This window comes from Nicotiana sylvestris, chromosome 2 (assembly GCF_000393655.2).
Source record: "Nicotiana sylvestris chromosome 2, ASM39365v2, whole genome shotgun sequence".
Taxonomy (NCBI): Eukaryota; Viridiplantae; Streptophyta; class Magnoliopsida; order Solanales; family Solanaceae; genus Nicotiana; species Nicotiana sylvestris.
The window spans coordinates 193,440,483-193,458,888 of record NC_091058.1 but is presented as its reverse complement, the minus strand read 5'-3'; the positions used below and the strand labels follow the sequence as shown (position 1 = coordinate 193,458,888).

General features: G+C 40.2%; 1 protein-coding gene across 1 annotated transcript; it reads left to right on the top strand.

The window, feature by feature from the left end:
- The first annotated feature begins 7,330 nt into the window (after window positions 1-7,330).
- On the top strand, window positions 7,331-13,147 carry LOC138886108 (uncharacterized). Its single transcript, XM_070167141.1, has 3 exons — window positions 7,331-7,630; window positions 9,412-9,480; window positions 13,091-13,147. The coding sequence occupies exons 1-3, from the start codon at window positions 7,331-7,333 to the stop codon at window positions 13,145-13,147; spliced, it is 426 nt and encodes a 141-aa protein (XP_070023242.1).
- Window positions 13,148-18,406: the final 5,259 nt, after the last annotated feature.

The following is an 18,406-nucleotide window of genomic DNA, read 5'->3' as shown; positions in this document are numbered from 1 at the left end:
ATTCAGGAATTCGTTGAGGCGTCGCAAGAACAGTGGGCTTGGTTGGACAAGGAGAATGAGTACAGAGCCACAATAGGAAAGTTGGAAAAACAAGTCAAAGAACTTCAATTCGAGAATAGCTTGCAAGTCGCGGCGGATGAAGGTGAAAAGAAAGAGCTAGCTAAAGAAAATGAGGCCCTTCGAGCCCAAATTCAGAAAATGAAAATAGCAGCAGAAAACCCCGCCCGAAGTGCCAAAGATGAAAAACTCATAGCTAACTTGAGGCAGAAAGTCAGTGATTATAGTTTTGATTTGAACAAAGCAGAAAGTGAACTAGCCAAGGCTCGAAAGCAATTGGCTAAAAACGCAGATCAATGAGCATGCCTGGTTAAGCAGTTGAAAGAAAAGTATGACGATGAGGTCGCGGGATTAAAGAAAAGGGTTATCGCCATGGAAAGCAAAATGATCAAACAGGCTAAAGACTTCAAAGTTGAAAGAGAGGATTGTTATACAGAATTGGCACAATTAGAAATAGATTTGCAACAACTTCAGGAGCAGAATCAAGTGGCCGAACAAACTTTGGAGGCCAGGGCCCAGCAGATTGGGCGTTTGTTACAAGAAAAAGGTGTCATAAGAGAGAGAATTAGAAACATCGCCAATTACATTGTTATGAAGTGCTGTCTGTGATGATATGACTCACACCACCTTTTTCGTGGTAGTGATGACATTTGTTAAGCAGATAATGAGTGACTTGGACCGACTTCAAAGGGATCTTTCATATAGGTCCGCGGCGAGACCGAATGATGTCCCGCGGGCACCAGGAGCATTGATGTATTCATGATTTTATTTTTCATTTGAGTCTGTATTTCCTTTTCCGTTAGAGTCTGTTAGTTGTGTTGAGTTTGTATCTTCTTTCTGCTGGAGTCTGTCATTTGTTTTTGAGTCTGTACTTTCTTCTGTTGAAGTGTGATAGTTTATTTTTGGAGTATGTATTTCATTTTTTCATCAGCGTCTATTGGTTTCTCCTGGAGTGTGTTAGTTTTAGTCTTTATAATCAAAGCACTTGCTTTTTGAAAATTGAAAATCCCCAAAAATTGTTTTATTATTTACTTTCACACTTATCCCCCAGAAGTACGCTCGGTCTGATTCATGCGGGGTCATGATACGTAGGCAATCACCATAGGATTCGACCACAACCAAAGAAAAAAAAGAAAAGAAAAAAAAAGGAAAAAGAAGAGGAAAAGAAAAAAGAAAATAAAAGAGAGAAAAATAAGAGAAAGAAGCAATGGCAAGACAAGAGGGAAATGCGAGGATAAAAACAAAGAAAAGAAAAGGCCAGAATGAAAAGAAAGAGAAAAAGAAAGAAAGTTGCAAATGGAAAAGCCGGGATGATGCAAGCAGCCATTCAAATGCATGATAGAAACGGTTAACTGCTTAGGTGCATTCATATTCCAAATGTGAGATTACCAATTTGTTAAAGCCCTAACAACTAACAAGGTTGTTGTTGATGTATTGAGTCCAGGTAGGTGGTTAGTTGATTGGCATTCTGGCAACTCACTCATACAACACCCGATCAAAATACAAGTTGAACATGGCCAACCAAGAATTTGAAGCAAGTATTGTTGACCCGTCAAAAGAGGTGGAAGAATTGTATGTTAATGCGATGAGGGAAGAGATGTATAAGTTAAAGTAGAAAATGGCTGAAATGTACCAAGCCTGGGCAAAGGGGCATCCACCGCCGGTTTATCCCGCCAACCCTGCTTATATCCCACCATTGGATCAACCTCAGGAACCTCCCACTGTGAACTCATCTCCAGCCTTTCCCCTCTACCAACAATGCCACGACACCACTTCCCATACATCACAAGCTCCTCTACACAGACAAGTCCCGCACCCTCCCCCACCAATCACACCTGTTTTTGTTGCAGCTCCACCTGCTACATTACACTGATCTTCCAGCGAACCTTTGTTCCAGACTCACGACAACCAGTATTATCCCTCTGAACCCACCTTCAAAGTTCCAGAACCATATTCTTACACCCCTCATCTTGATCTCACGGCAGAAACTGAGAAGCCACCCAAGAATCCCGAACATGAGGAGATGATCAGAAAGGTCAAAAGCTTAGAACAATCATTCTGAGATATGAGGGGGTTGGGAGGTCAAGTAAGTGTGGCCTATAAGGATTTATGTCTGTTCCCAGATGTTCAGTTACCAACAGGGTTCAAAATGCCCATGTTTGATCTATACGACGGGCATGGTGACCCAGTAGCACACTTAAGAGGATTATGTAGCAAGATGAGAGGAGAATGCAGAAGAGATGAGTTGCTGATGGCATATTTCAGCCAAAGTCTAAGTGAATCGGCATTAGAATGGTATACCAGACAAGATCACAACAGGTGGTACACATGGGACGATTTGGCCCAAGCTTTCGCCTGTCATTTTCAGTATAATCTTGAAATTATCCCAGATCGTCTGTCATTGACGAAGATTGAGAAAAAGCTCGATGAGAGTTTTAGAGAATATGGGTTCCGTTGGAGAGAGCAAGCAGCGAGGGTTGACCCTCCGATGAAGGAAAGTGAGATGGTTGGTTATTTCTTGCAGGCTTTGGAGCCCACTTATTTAGGTCACTTAGTGTCAGTCGTAGGCAAGTCCTTTAATGAAGTTGTAAAAATGGGAGGCATGGTTGAGGAGGGACTCAATTCCAACAAGATCATGAGTTATTCAACAACCAAAGCGACCACCCAGGCCATTCAAAACAGCACGGGGGGTGTACTCGGGAAGAAGAAGAAAGAGGATGTTGCGACAATTGAGTCGGGAGCTTGGGTCGGATCCAGGAACCTCCCATGTTACTATAACCTGCCTCGGCCCTATCACCAAACTTACCCACATACCCCATATAGCCCACCATAACACTATTACCCACCGCCAGATCCCCATTTTCCGTCCATCACGCACAAACCTATACCTAACCTCCTGTTCACGCACAATGGCGTGCGCCAGCTCCACAAAATCCATACCCAGCTCCGCAAAATACCCATCCACCCCCAAAAACCTACTGAAATTCCTCTAGAACGGGTTTTCGGCCCAATCAAGCCTTTAAAAATGAGAGGTTGCAGAAGCAGAAGACTTTCACTCCATTGGGAGAGTCATATGCTAGTCTATTCCACAGACTGAGACAGTCGGGTATGTTGAATCCAATTGAGGCTAAACTGCCAAATCCCCCTCCTAGAAATCTTGACCGCTCGGTGAGTTATGAGTATTGTTCAGGGGTCCCGGGTCATGACACAGAGAAATGCTGGAAATTGAAAACAGCTATTCAAGAGCTCATTGATACAAATCGGATTGAGGTCCAAGCTCCAGAGGCACCCAATATCAATCAGAATCCCTTGCCAGCCCATTATGAGACAAATATGATTAAGATAGTGCATAAGGGAGGGGAGCCTAAGAAGCCTTCGCAAACTGTTATGACGATTTGGGCAAGTGAAGCCAAGCCGTTTGAAAAGTCAACAAGTGAGAAGTCTGTGATCAAGTTGAACGGGGCAAATAATGAACCATCTGTGTAGGTCAAATGGTCAAGTTTGAATAGGATCGACAGGAAATTGTTGTACACGGCGAAGATAATTTGTGTGTTCCCAACGATGCTATTGTCCCGCTCATAGAGGTCGAAGACGACAAGGGGACATAGGTTTATCAGGTTTTTGACACAGCACCGTTAGAGAAAATTCCAGAAGGGAAGTGTGTTCCAACTCCCATGGTAGCTGCGGCATCAGTCATGGTAGCCGGTGAAATGTTGAAAAATGGTTTTGTACCGGGAAAGGGTTTGGGTGCATCTCTGCAAGGTATCGTACAGCCGATTTCTCTTCCCAAAAACTTGGATACATTTGGTCTGGGGTTCAAGACCATAGTTGCAGATGTGAGAAGAGCCAGGAAAATGAAACGGAGAGCATGGGCCCTTCCAAAGCTAGTTTCGCGTCTTTCCCAATCATTTGTCAGGCCTGGTACCAGAAAGCGCCCAGTGACGACGGTTCCCAGTTCAGTGGTTGATGAGGATGGAGATTTGATGGAAAGGTTCGAGAGGTTATTCGCCGATTTGAACGTGTTGGAAGCTGGAGAGGGTTCTAGCAAGGCGGATGCACAATTCGTTCGGCCCAGTGCAAAGATTAACAATTGGGAAGCTACTGCTCTCCCCACCAGGAGGGAGTTTTGGTAGTTTGCTTTGATTTTATTTCAATTTATCTGGATTATTCCAGGATTGTAATTCAGATTCTATGTTCCGTTCATTTGGATGTATAAACCCTAATATCTTTAATTTCAATGAAATGCAATTTCTCTTTTCCTCTCTTCTTGATAGTTTTATTTTTGTTTTTCTTTTCTTCCTTGTACAGTTCTTTTTATGCTGGCTTCAATGATATGACATGCATGCGGAATCTCTGGCCCAGTCTTAAAAGCCAATCTAATTCTGAAATATTAATTCAAGAAATAGAATGTGATGATGAATCGGAATATGACGAGGATGAAGCCTTTAAAGAGATTAGTAATGAATTAAGCCATTTTGAAGAAAAACCCAAGCCTAACCTGAGTGATACAGAAGCAATCAATTTAGGGGACCAAGATAATATCCAGGAAACTAAAATAAGTGTCCATCTCGAACCATAACTCAGAGAGGAAATAATTAAAGCATTGTTCGAGTATAAAGATATTTTTGCATGGTCCTATGACGACATGCCAGGTCTAAGCACTGACTTGGTGGTTCACAAATTGCCCACTGATCCGCCATTCCCTCATGTCAAGCAGAAGCTGAGGAAATTTAAAACTGATATGAGTGTGAAGATCAAGGAAGAGGTCACCAAGCAGTTCAATGCAAAGGTCATTCGGGTCACTCAGTATCCCACTTGGTTAGCCAATGTAGTGCCCCTGCCGAAGAAGTATGGCAAGACCAGGATATGTGTTGATTATCTAGACCTCAACAAGGCAAGTCCCAAGGATAACTTCCCACTGCCGAACATCCATATATTGATCGATAATTGTGCCAAACATGAGATTGGTTCTTTTATGGATTGTTATGCGGGATACCGCCAGATCTTAATGGATGAAGAAGACGCAGAAAAGACAGCATTCATCACGCCATGGGGAACGTACTGTTATCGGGTCATGCCATTTGGTTTGAAAAATGTTGGGAAAACCTACATGAGGGCAATGACGACCATATTCCACGACATGATACACAGTGAGATCGAGGTTTATGTGGATGATGTGATTGTAAAGTCTAAAAAGCAGTCTGACCATGTCAGAGATCTGAGAAAGTTCTTCCAAAGGCTTCGCAGGTACAATCTCAAGCTCAATTCTACAAAATGCGCATTCGGTGTTCCGTCTGGAAAGTTGTTGGGATTCATAGTCAGCTGACGAGGTATTGAATTAGACCCGTCAAAAATCAAAGCCATCCAGGAATTACCACCTCCAAAGAACAAGACTGAGGTGATGAGTCTGTTGGGGAGATTGAATTACATCAGCCGGTTTATTGCTCAGCTTATGACAACTTGTGAGCCCATTTTCAAACTGTTAAAGAAAGATGTTACGGTCAAGTGGACAGATAAATGTCAGGAAGCATTTGATAAGATAAAGGGGTACTTGTCAAACCCACTTGTGTTGGTCCCACCGGAACCAGGGATTACTTTGATTCGGTATTTGACGGTCTTGGACAATTCATTTGGATGTGTGTTGGGACAGCATGACATCACTGGCAGGAAGGAGCAGGCCATTTATTATCTCAGTAAGAAGTTCACATCCTACGATGTCAAGTACACTCATCTTGAGAGGACGTGTTGTGCCATCACTTGGGTGACATAGAAGTTGAAGCACTATTTTTCATCTTACACTACTTACCTCATCTCTCGTTTGGATCCGCTAAAGTATATCTTTCAGAAGCCTATGCCTAAAGGGAGGCTCGCAAAGTGGAAAATCTTGCTCACAGAATTTGACATCGTCTATGTGACTAGGACTGCAATGAAAGCCCAGGCATTGGTTGATCATTTGGCTGAGAACCCAGTAGACGAAGAATATGAGCCTTTGAATACTTACTTCCCTGATGAAGATGTAATGCACATTGATGAATTGGAACAGATTGAAAAGCAAGGATAGAAACTTTTCTTTAATGGGGCTGCTAACATGAAATGTGTTGGGATATGAGCGGTACTTGTTTCTGAAATAGGGTATCATTACCCTGTTACGGCTCAGCTTTGATTCTACTGTACTAACAACATGGCTGAGTACGAGGCATGCATTCTGGGTTTGAGGATGGCTGTGGATATGGGTGTCCAGGAAGTCTTGGTCTTGGGTGACTCAGACCTTCTGGTGCATCAGATTTAGGGAGAATGAGAAACACGGGATTTAAAACTCATGCCGTACCGGCAATGTTTACATGATCTTTGTTGGCGGTTCCAATCAATAGAGTTCAGGCATATTCCGAGGATTCATAATGAGGTCGCTAATGCCTTGGCTACTCTAGCATCAATGTTACATCATCCAGATAAGGCTTATATAGACCCGTTGCATATTCAGGTCCGCGATCAGCATGCTTATTGTAACGTGGTGGAAGAAGAACTCGATGGCAAGCCTTGGTTTCATGATATCAAGGAATACATCAGGATGGGGGTGTATCCAGTACAAGCCACAGGTGATCAAAAGAGGACAATTAGGCGGTTGGCAAGCGGTTTTTTCTTCAGCGGAGGGGTTCTGTACAAAAGGACTCCAGATCTTAGGCTGCTGATATGCATAGATGCTAGTCAGGCCACAGCTATTATGACCGAGGTACATTCTTGAGTGTGTGGACCGCACATGAGTAGTTACATGTTGGCAAAAAAGATTCTCCGAGTAGGTTATTATTGGCTCACTATGGAGAGAGATTGTATCAGTTTCGTGCGTAAATGTCATCAGTGCCAAGTGCATGGAGATTTGATTCATTCTCCACCATCTGAATTACATACGATGTCTGCACCATGGCCCTTTGTTGCTTGGGGAATGGATGTCATTGGACCAATCGAGCCAGCAGCATCCAACGGGCACAGGTTTATTCTGGTGGCCATTGATTATTTCACCAAGTGGGTAGAGGCTAAAACATTCAAGTCTGTAACCAAGAAGGCGGTGGTTGATTTTGTGCATTCAAATATCATTTGCCAGTTTGGGATACCGAAGGTGATCATTACAGACAATGGGGCGAATCTCAATAGTCATTTGATGGAAGAGGTATGTCAGCAGTTCAAGATTACACATCGCAATTCTACCCTGTACAGCCCTAAGGCAAACGGAGCAGTCGAGGCAACCAACAAGAACATAAAGAAGATACTTCGAAAAATGGTGGAGGGTTCTAGGCAGTGGCATGAAAAGCTGCCGTTTGCATTGCTGGGCTATCGCACTACTATCCGTACTTCAGTAGGGACGAGTCCTTATTTTTTGGTGTATGGCACCGAAGCAGTGATACCCGCAGAAGTGGAAATTCCATCCCTTCGAATTGTCGCAGAGGCTGAGATCGATGATGATGAGTGGGTCAAAACCCATTTGGAACAATTGAGTTTGATCAACGAGAAAAGACTGGCGGCAGTATGTCATGGCCAGTTGCATCAACAGAGAATGGCAAGAGCATATAATAAGAAGGTGCGTCCACGAAAGTTTGAAGTGGGTCAGTTAGTATTGAAACGCTTTCTTCCTCATCGGGTTGAAGCAAGAGGAAAGTTCGCCCCAAATTGGCAGGGGCCATTCGTTGTAACTAGAGTGTTGTCCAATGGCGCATTGTACTTGACAGATGTAGAAGGCAAATGTGTAGAAATGGCTATCAATTCTGATGTAGTCAAGAGATACTGTGTATGATTTCTTTGTTTAATTGTACTTGTTTGTATTCGGCATATTTTGAATATTGAAATGACGACGGCATTTTGTTCTGCTATCTAAACACTTTATCCTTCGTTACCCCTTTGAGCCTTATCTATTTCTTTCATACCCCTCTTTCGGAATCAGTAGCAAAGATTAGAAACGCAAGCGTGAAAGGTGAGCAAAGGAAAAAGAGAAAAGAAAAAGAATGAAAAGAGAGAGAATAAAAAGAAGAAAAAAGAGAAAAGGAAAAAAGAAAAGAAGAAAAACAACAAACAAAGTAAAGAAAAAAAGAAGAAAAACAACAACAAAAAGAAAAAGAAGGAAAGAAGAGAAAAGAAAAAGAAAAGAAAGGAAAAATCACAACAAACAAAGTAATTCTTATAATATGAACTACGTTCGACCTGATTCCTTTTAAGGATACGTAGGCAGCCTCACGGTTCGGTCCCATCAAAATAAAAATCCAAAAGTCCCCAGTCAAGAAACTAGGACGGAAGTTGTGGTTGTTGTAAGAAATCTGATTCCGAAAGTTGTAATTTTAAACACATGATGAGTTGTTTTGAGCCTTTTATGCCCTTTCTTTCTAACCCTATCCAAAAGCCCACATTATGGTCCAAAGAAAGACCTTTTGATCAGTCTTCAAGAAATGCCAAAGCAAGTAGGTAGCGGTGATTCACATCAGGGGAAACACTCTGGTCCAAAGAGGGAAAAGAAATCAAAATGAGAGAGTCTTATTGGTGAAAACCCTCACGGGCACTGTAAGGCGACGGGAGCTAAGAGAAATCAAAAATGAGAGAGTCTTATTGGTGAAAACCTTCACGGGCACCTTGAGGCGAAAGTAAGTTGAGAGATGAACAAATGAGGAAGGTCCGTTGGTGGAAAACCTTTCAAGGCATTGCAGGATGAACAAGGTCAAGGTTTGGGTGAAAAGGTAAGGTTATGGAAATTCTGGGGCAACAAAGTATGGCAACTGAAAGTTGATTGGTTGGACAGATTGGGCTGATTAATCCGAAATGCATGCCATGATCATTGGTACCAGCTATTCCACTCAGATAAGTTTCTTTTTTTCTCCTTTTAGCGGTCATCCGGTTTTGGATTCTTCTTATCCTTAACTTACAAAATCATTGCATTTCATTTGCTTTTGGGGTTTATTTGTCTAAGATGTTTCAATGTTGGTCCTGTTCAAAGCAAGTGAGAAAGGATTTCAAAGCTCACTACCAACTTCCAAAATTGCAAAGCACAGCGTGGTCAGAGCATACTAAGGATAACATGATGTAAATGGGGGGTAAAAGGAATCACCGGAAATTTCATCAGTGGAATGATTTCGTAATGTCATGGAAATGCAAAGGTTCAGATAAAGGGGCCAGAGGTGTGAAACAACAGCATGGTTATAGAACACTTGGGTCATCAAAGGTCAGGGGTTTGAAAGTCAGTCAGAAAGTCAGGCGGTTCAGGGCCAGTGCAGGGAAGACAGTCAAAACAAAACAATGCAGTGGAAGGATCTTCAGCACGAATGCCATCAACTAACCACCATTTTAAACTGACAAAATGTTCTTTGATTGAAATAGGAGAAGAAAAGTTTGTTTGTTTCGGAGGAACTCTCCGCAAAGAAAGGAAGGCATCAAACAGGTTTGACAGTAAGTTTCAGGACCCTCCTGAAAAATGGGACCTAGTTTAAATTTTAAAACAATCATGAGTAACATAATTTAGCACAAATGTATACCCAGAGGAATATAAGTTGGTCTGCATGTTTAAAATAGGATTCAATTAGGAGTTTTCAGGACCCTCCTGGATAATGGGACCTAGTTTTAAAGATTTCCATTGGATCACAAGATGTAGCATAAAATTCCGTCATAAGGTAGTATAATTCAGTCATAAAAGTGTCATTTTTAGGACAAGACTTGATTTTGATTTTCAGGGCCTTCCTGGATAATAGGATGTAGTTTAAAACCCTTTTAGATAACAGGACTTAGCAGAAGCAATACCTTTAGAAGTTATAGCTTAGATCTATAATTGTTAGTTTTCAGGACCTCCCTGGATAATAGGACTTAGCTTTCAAATTCTTAGTAATAGTTGGTAGAATGATTCAGTTTAACACTCACCCATGTGCCCAGCCACCAAACTGGGGCAGAAATTTTTTTTTGTTTTATCTGTTTTGTCAAAGTCAGGAGCCCGCCTGGAGAGCAGGGAATACTTTCAAATGCAGCAGTCAGGAGCCCGCCTGGAGAGCAGGGAATACATTTCAAGTTGAAGTCAGGAGCCCTCCTGGATAGCATGGGAATACTTTCAAGCGCAGCAGTCAGGAGCCCGCCTGGAGAATAAGGGAGTACAATTCAAGTTTTAGTTTTCAAATTTGTTGCTTTGTCTATTTTGAAGTCAGGAGTCCTCCTAGATAGCATGGGAATACTTTTCAAGTTAAAGTCAGGAGCCCTCCTGGAAAGCAGGGAATACATTCAAAAGTAGCAGTCAGGAGCCCGCCTGGAGAACAAGGGAGTACAATTCAAGTTTTAGCTTTCAAATTCTTTGCTTTGTCTATTTTTGAAGCCAGGAGCCCGCCTGGATAGCATGGGAATACATTCAAGTTTTGAAGTCAGGAGCCCACTTAGAGAGCATGGGAATACATATCAAGTTCAACAGTCAGGCATCCACCCGGAGAAAGGGAAACATCTCAGTTTACAATTCAAGGCGGCAACAAAGGAATTTCACCAAGAGAATACAAAACAACAAGGCAACAAGAAACACAAGAGCAAGTTTGAAGATCTAGATAGGATTTTGTAAAGCATAGATCATAGTCTAGTTTAGCTTCTTTTATTTTTGACATGGTGTAATAAGGGGTTCAGTAAGCAGTAGTAGCAACAGTGAAATCACAGCTTCATGGTAGTCCCAGCTACCAGACATTCCCGAACTATACTGACCTGATTCCTTTTTAGTCAAGGATATGTAGGAAACCTCAGAAGCAGGGCACGGTCAAATCTTTCAAAAATGCTTCATACGGAGTATTCAAACGGGCAAAAATCGCTCGTATCCGCTCACTTATCTTTGCACGAAAACTCTTCGTGTTTCTGAGCAAAGAGGGGCAGCTGTGAGCACGTAATTTTTGCGCTATATGAATTACTCCCATAAATTCAAAACAAAATAATTTCTTGCAGTGTTTACAATTTTGTAAATTTTTGTGGTATTTTTGCTAATTGTTTGCATTTGTCTGTGCATGTATATTTTATTTAACCAATAAAAAATACAAAAAATACTTGGCATTTGCATTTAGGGTTTGATTTTACATTTTAGTATTAATTAGAAAATTAATTGTTTAATAAAATGGGAAAATCACAAAAAATTAGTTTGATTTTTACTTTTAATTTTAGCTTGGATTCTGAGTAGTTTTTCTGTTAATTTATTTTTAATTAATTGGGTCAATTATCATTTTAGGTTTAATTAGTTTTTTTTAGTTCTAGGAATTAATTTTGATTTTAATTAAATTTTGAAAAAAAAAAGAGAAAAAGAAATAAAAAAAAATTTTGAATTAAGTTTGTTTTGAAATAAAAATGAAAGAGGATTTCATATTTTTGGGGCAAGCAATCAAATTAAATGCTAGGCCCAAATTTTCCACCTCTAACCCGCAACCCAGTCACCCCAACCCGGTCTGGTCCCCTGTAAAAACCAAACGACCCCGTTTTGCCTATAACAAATCCCAGTCGTCGAGGTTCCTTGATCGAACGGCTGGGAAGTTGGGGTTATTTAATATATAACTGTCCAAATAACCCTACCCCCTCTCCCAAGCCTGTCTCTCTCACCCCACCCCTCAGAGAACCCCCACCGTCTCTGCAGTGCGCCGCCTGCCGGAAATCGCCTCTGCCGGCGGCGTTGCTCCGATCAACCCCAAAATTACACACTAGATTCTTCTCTTTCCCCTCCTTCCAAATCTGCACCCCTTTTCCCTCAAATCCTAACCAAAATGCTCGACTCTTGAATTGAAGAGGAACGACCAAAACCAAAAATCGTCTAAATTGCCCCAAAATCACACCCCACAATCTCCTCATCCCCCTTATCCTAAATCCACATTCAATTCTCTTCAAATACCTCCAAAATTACTCGATTGTCAAATCTATGGTTCTAGAGTGTTGAACCCTAAATCGGTGCATAAGAGTTTGTCTCGGGCATGGGGTTATTTTTTAAGGTCTCTTCCCTCAATAATGCTACTTATTTGCTCTTACAAAGAACAATTGGGTGACATTATTGAGGACGAAACCAACAATTTGATGTCCGTCTCAATTTTGTCCAAATAGGTAAGCATTCTTCACTTCTTTTAAGTTTTCTTTCAAGTTCGACTCATCTTCTTTCTCGCCTCTGTCCTTTAATTTGAAGTTCATGTGCAGATTTTAGACTTGAATTATTTTTTGTGCCTGTTTTCTCCCGTTAAATCTCGACCCTTCCGTTCTGTTTTAATGGTTAATAAGCTAAGTGTTCTGTGTTGTTTAATTTAGTTTAAATCATTATTTAGCTTAGTATTGATAAGTTTTATGACCGAGTGTTCTTGTTTAAATGTTGGTGTAAATGCTTGAAGATTTGATTCATGTTATAATTTGTTTCCAGTAGATTTTCGGCATTTTCTTTAAGAACTGATTCACAGTTTAATCCATTGGATGCCCTCTGTGTTTAATCAGTCCTGTTTGTCACTCTTTTTAAACCTAAGAGGGGGTAAGTAAATAGTCAGGAACTTCAGGGGGGCTCAAGGGGAAGGGAAATGTTAGTAATAATTGATTGGGCTAAGGGTAATTCAGGGATTCTAGGTCAGGAAGGAATCAATTCTGTTAAGAGGAAAGGTTCTAGAAGATAGGATAAACGTGAGTTTGTTAGGGGGCAAGAATTTTCAGATCCTTAGAGGGGTAGGAGGGTAAAAACAATTGGGTTTGAGAGGGTTAAAATGGGAAATAGCTAGCTAAAATAGGGTAGCATTAGATGGGCCTATATAAGGACCTCTTTCTCCTCACTTGGGGTAGCAAAGACATTCTGAAAAATTTGGGAGATATAGAGAGCTGAAAATCGAGTGATTACACAGGCTGCATAATATTTTACCGTTTTCATAGATTTCTAAGAGCTGAAAAGAAGAAAAATTTCAGAGAATCAGAAATGGTTAAAAATCAGTAGAATCTCTGTTCTATTGGTTTGTTCTGCTTCAAGTGTTGAGGTCTTCGATTGCTGAATAGTTTATGCTTCATTTGGGTTTATGCTTCATTTGTGGTTTTCTAGTTCATTGCTTGGACTGAAACTGTTTTCTGGGCCATTTTACATCATTTTCTGGATTGAATTGGTATACTTGGTGTTGAATCTGAGGTTTGATTCTGCTGCTATTGACTGAATCTGCTGACCCTCAATTTCCTTTTTGGTTAATTCATTCTTCTTCCAGGTTCAAGTTCTAAACCCTTCATGATGTAAAGCCTGACTCAAAGATGAAATGGAAGCACCATTATATTTTAGCTCATTGTTTCTTTGCCTGATATTTATATTCCCTCATTTATTCATAGTATAGTCTCAGTTAAATTCCATTTCAGTGATCAAATTCTCATGTTGTAATTAATCGAGAACTGTGGAGACCATGATGTATCTAGATATTGTTGTTTGTTTAGCTTTAGTGTTATAGATCAATTTAGCAAGCCATGTTATCTGAATGAAGAAAGTGATTGGGGAATTGTTGAGTTCTATTACTGCCTAGTATGTGTAAGCTTGACGTTCATATAGTAGTTTGGTTGAGCTTTAATAATTGAGATCTGTTGTTCGTGAAGCATGGAAACCATCAGTTGGTTGATTTGTAATGGAATTGTCTCCTTTTAAGTGGCTTCAGGATTCTACTATCATGCTTAAATGTTAGCTTAAATTCGAAATTTGGAATATTGTAAGAGCATGAGAATGATGATGGGATTAATATGTTTGTTGGCATAAGTATATATATTCTGTGGATACTACGTGTTTAACAATGTTAGTTTTGTGGTCATTTGATTCAAGTTAAGAAATCTACAAATTTAAAATCAGTTGTCAATTCACCTTTCTTTAGATTAAATGTTTCCTCTATGTAATTGCTTGAACGTAATTCCCTGACCTCTTTCCCGTTCGATTTGGGCATGCTCCATGGGCATTGGTCTTGCTTTGAGTCCAAGTCGATTCCGGCTTGCCATGGTCCTCTTCAGCGATTTTAGAGGCTTCATCTTGCACGCAGCTCATGTGGACTGGGCTCCTTTTGGTCCCGGAATTGAGATGGTAATTGATCCACCAAATAGTTAAAACATAATAGGCTTTGGACTCTTTTAAAAATAGACATTAAGATTTCCATAAGGTACCTTAGATCAAGTTAGAATAAACGGAGGTGCGGCGCGCCAAATAAAATCACAAATTGCGTGGCCCTCTTTAATTATTTTCTTTAAAATATTTAGAATTCGAGTTGTGCCATCCACCGATAGATCACATATGGCCCTCATGAATTAGTCTAGAAATGCTTTAATTAGAACAAATCGAGGTGCGCCATGCTAATTAAAAATGACAAATGCATGGCCCTTATTTTAATTAAGTGTGATTAATTATTTAGAACTCGAGGCGTGCCGTTTAACAAACTTCCACGACCCTCGCAAATTTAATAAAGCGTTAGTTGCTTTAGGCATGTTATTTAATAATATTACCTTCTTAAACTCGGGTGCGCATTTATGTGACCCAAATTCAAATCTCAACAATGTTGAAATATGTCAAAGATTGCGGGTGCATTTATGTGACGTGGTTCAAGACGCGTTTTAACAACGATGCAATATTCCTAAAAATGACTAAAAGCAGTTAAAGTTTTAAAAATGCACATAGGTTTAAAGCATATTAAAATCAGATAATTAAGCCGAATATAACAGTTGAGCGACCGTGCTAGAACTACGGAACTCGGGAATGCCTAACACCTTCTTCCGGGTTAATAGAATTCCTTACCCGAATTTCTGGTTCGCGGACTGTTAAACAGAGTCAAGCTTTCATGGCCGATTTTATGTAGACCCTCGTACCCGAAGTAGAAACAGAACTCCTACTGGGATCGGGTACATTATCGGGGGTATGGACCATTTTCACAGACGGTGCCTCAAATGTGAAAGGGTCCGGACTCGGCATTGTTTTGAAGCCACCAACAGGTAGTACTATTAGACAATCTATCAAAACTTCAAGATTGACTAACAATGAGGCCGAGTACGAGGCCATGATTGCAAGTCTCGAGCTAGCTAAAAGCTTGGGGGCAGAGGTCTTCAAGGCCAAATGTGACTCCCTATTGGTGGTGAACCAAGTAAACAAAAGTTTTGAGGATCAAGAAAATAGAATGCAGAGATACTTAGACAAACTATAGGTGACGTTGCACCGCTTCAAATAATGGACCCTCGATCATGTGCCTCGAGAACAAAATAGTGAGGCAGATATATGCACTTGTTTATTTGGGATCCTCGGTTCAAGAAGATAATATTGTCCCGAGGACTGTCGTCTAATTATCAAGGTTTGTGGTTGAAAAGGGACATGCTGAGATAAATTCAACAAGTTTGACTTGGGACAGGAGGAATAAGTACATTGATTATTTGAAAGATGGTAAACTCCCATCGGACCCTAAAGAATTGAGGGCCTTACGAATCAAGGCTACTAGGTTTGCATTAGACGAAGGCGGAACATTGTACAGAAGAATGTTCGATGGGCCATTGGCGATATGTTTAGGGCCGGGGGACACTGATTATGTTCTACGAGAGGTCCATGAAGGTACTTGTGGAAATCACTCCAGCACCAAGTTGGTTCGCAAAATTATCAGAGCAGGTTATTGTTGGGATAGCATGGAAAAAGATACTATGCAATTCATCAAAAAATGCGATAAATGCCAATGATTTGTACCGATGATCCATCAGCCCAAAGAACAACTCCACTCGGCCCTATCTCCGTGGCCTTTTATGTAATGGGGAATGGACATAGTAGGTCCTCTACCAACGGCCCCCGGTAAAGCTAAATTTATTTTGTTTATGACTGATTATTTTTCTAACTAGGTGGAAGCACAGGCCTTCGAGAAGGTTAGAGAAAAAGAAGTTATTGACTTCATTTGGGACCACATCATTTGCCGGTTCGGGATACCTGCCGAGATTGTATGTGACAATGGAAAATAATTCATTGGCAGCAGTGTGACGGAGTTCCTCAAGGCATATGGGTGGTGTTAGAGGTGGGTTTTGGAGCTATTTGCAGCTCGTTTTTGCTGCTATTTCAGAGGTCGTTTTGACTGAAAAACAAAGCTAATTTCAGCTTGTTTTGGTGCATTTTTAGTTGATTTTGTGACTTTTTCAAGGTTGTTTTCGGGTGGGTTTCATGGTTAGAATGCTGCTAATTTTAATGGAGAAATATGGAGATTTTTTGGGTGGTTTTATTGCTGATTTTTTTGGGTAAAGAACATGGAGCTTGACATTAATGGTGGAAGTGAGAGTGGAAGAAAATGAGAGTGGTTAGAAAGAAGAGCAAGCTCTGGATTCTCTCTGTCACAAAAAGCGATGGCTATTCGCGCAGCTTTTCCTAAAGTTGTAGAGTTTTTGCGTGTTTGGGGGTAGAAGAAGATAAGGTGTTGTGGGGTTCTGTGTTTAGCCACTGTGGAGAAAATCAGAAATGGCTACTTATCCTTTGTGAATAAGATGTATCGAGGAAAAAGAAGAAACCTTGGGGGGGTCTGATTTTTGTCAAAAAAACGACGGATTTTTGTCTTAGGGATCTAGGGTCTAGGGGCCTTTTTCTGATTTTAGAAGTGAAGTGTTATTTTATAGGGTAGGAATTAGGTTAGGTCAAATGGGGAATGGGTATGGGCTCAATGTTTCGGGCTTGATGTGATTTGGGTCATGAATTTGGGCTAATTAACTTTGGGGTTGGAAGATTAAATCAATTTTTTTTTTCATTTTTCTTTTTCTTTGATTTTAAAAATATAATAAAATCCTAAATTAATCCTAAATCAATCTAATTTTTTTAAAAATTAAAATTGTTTATTTATTAAAATAATTAATTAACTTAAAACTAAATAAAAACACTACTTTCTAAAAACTAAAAGCTAAAAATGTAATAATGTCCATTTTTGTGATTTTTTCATAATAAAATTAATTCCTACATGCAAATTGGACTTAAGATGACATGAAATTAAAACGTGACATTTTTATGATTTTTTATGATTTAAAAAATTTAAAATTCATGAAATGCAACTAAATAAAGAAAATTTTCTAAAATCCCTTAAAAATTATTTTCGTTTATTTTTAGCAGTCATTTTCATGTAGGACAAATATTATGTGCTCACAGCTGCCCCTATTTACTCCGAAACATAAAGAGTTTTCGGGAAAAGATAAAGTGAGCAATTACGAGCAATTTTTGCCCCTTTGAAACTCCATTTGGAAGCATTTTTGAAAAAGTTTGACCGAACCTTGTTTCAGAGGTTCTCTACATATCCTTGGCTATAAAGGAATCAGGTCGGTGTAGTTCTGGAAGGGTGATGGAGTGATGTGTTCGAGAGTCGAGTGAGGATCCGTCAAGGCTCCAGTCCGAGGTCCTGTTATTACATCAAAATCAAAATCAAAATGACTAACCAAACCTATCAGCTACGAGTTTCAAGATTCCTATCTATAAATCTTCTGAAGCTTGATCTTGAGTCTTGGTTGGTTCTTCCTACAGACTCCGATATGAATCTTGGTGCTCGTTAGCTGTGAACGCTGGTTCATTTTTCTCAGCTCTTCGGATCAAGGTGGGACATGCAAAGTTTGTGACTTCAATCATATCTTGGGCAGTCCGCATCTTTTCTCCGCTTCTGCACTTAGAGTTCAACTTCTTTTCTTGTTCTTCCTTTCTTTTGTTTGGGTTGAGACTTATTCTTTTGGTCATCTCAAACCTTGTGCCTCACGGTGGAAACCTGTTCAAGCACCAAAGCAAACATACAAACGAAATTTTCGTCCTCAATTTTCACTAGGAAAATTTCGTGAGTTATTTGTAACAAAAATCTAAACTATTCCATTATTGAAAGCAATAAAATCAGGATTATGTATCCTTGGAAAAAAGAGATTAGGGAGTAGAGCCCTATATTTATAATGAAATCAACTAGGGAGTGGAGACCCTATATTGGAAAAGAGACTAGGGAGTGGAGACCCTATATCTAAACTAAAATCAACTAGGGAGTGGAGACCCTATGTTGGAAAAGTGACTAGGGAGTAGAGATCTTATGTCAAAAATAACTTCAACTAAGGAGTGAAGATCCTATGTTGGAAAAGTGACTAGGGAGTGAAGACCCTATGTGTAAAATAAATTCAACTAGGGAGTGGAGACCCTATGTTGGAAAAGTGACTAGGGAGTGGAGACCCAATGTATAAAATAAATTCAACTAAGGAGTGAAGACCCTATGTTGGAAAAGCATACTAGGGAGTGGAGACCCTATGTCTAAAATAAAATCAAATAGGGAGTGGAGAACCTATGTTGGAAAAGCATACTAGGGAGTGGAGACCCTATGCCTAAAATAAAATCAACTAGAGAGTGGAGACCCTATGTTAGAAAAGTGACTAG

Excerpts from the sequence above, each read along its gene's own strand:
- LOC138886108 (XM_070167141.1), top strand. The coding sequence starts at position 7,331 with ATGGTGGAGGGTTCTAGGCAGTGGCATGAAAAGCTGCCGTTTGCATTG. Across the intron at positions 7,631-9,411 it reads CAAGAGCATATAATAAGAAG|GAGAAGAAAAGTTTGTTTGT; the intron begins GTGCGTCCACGA and ends TGATTGAAATAG. Across the intron at positions 9,481-13,090 it reads GGCATCAAACAGGTTTGACA|TTCATTGCTTGGACTGAAAC; the intron begins GTAAGTTTCAGG and ends GTGGTTTTCTAG.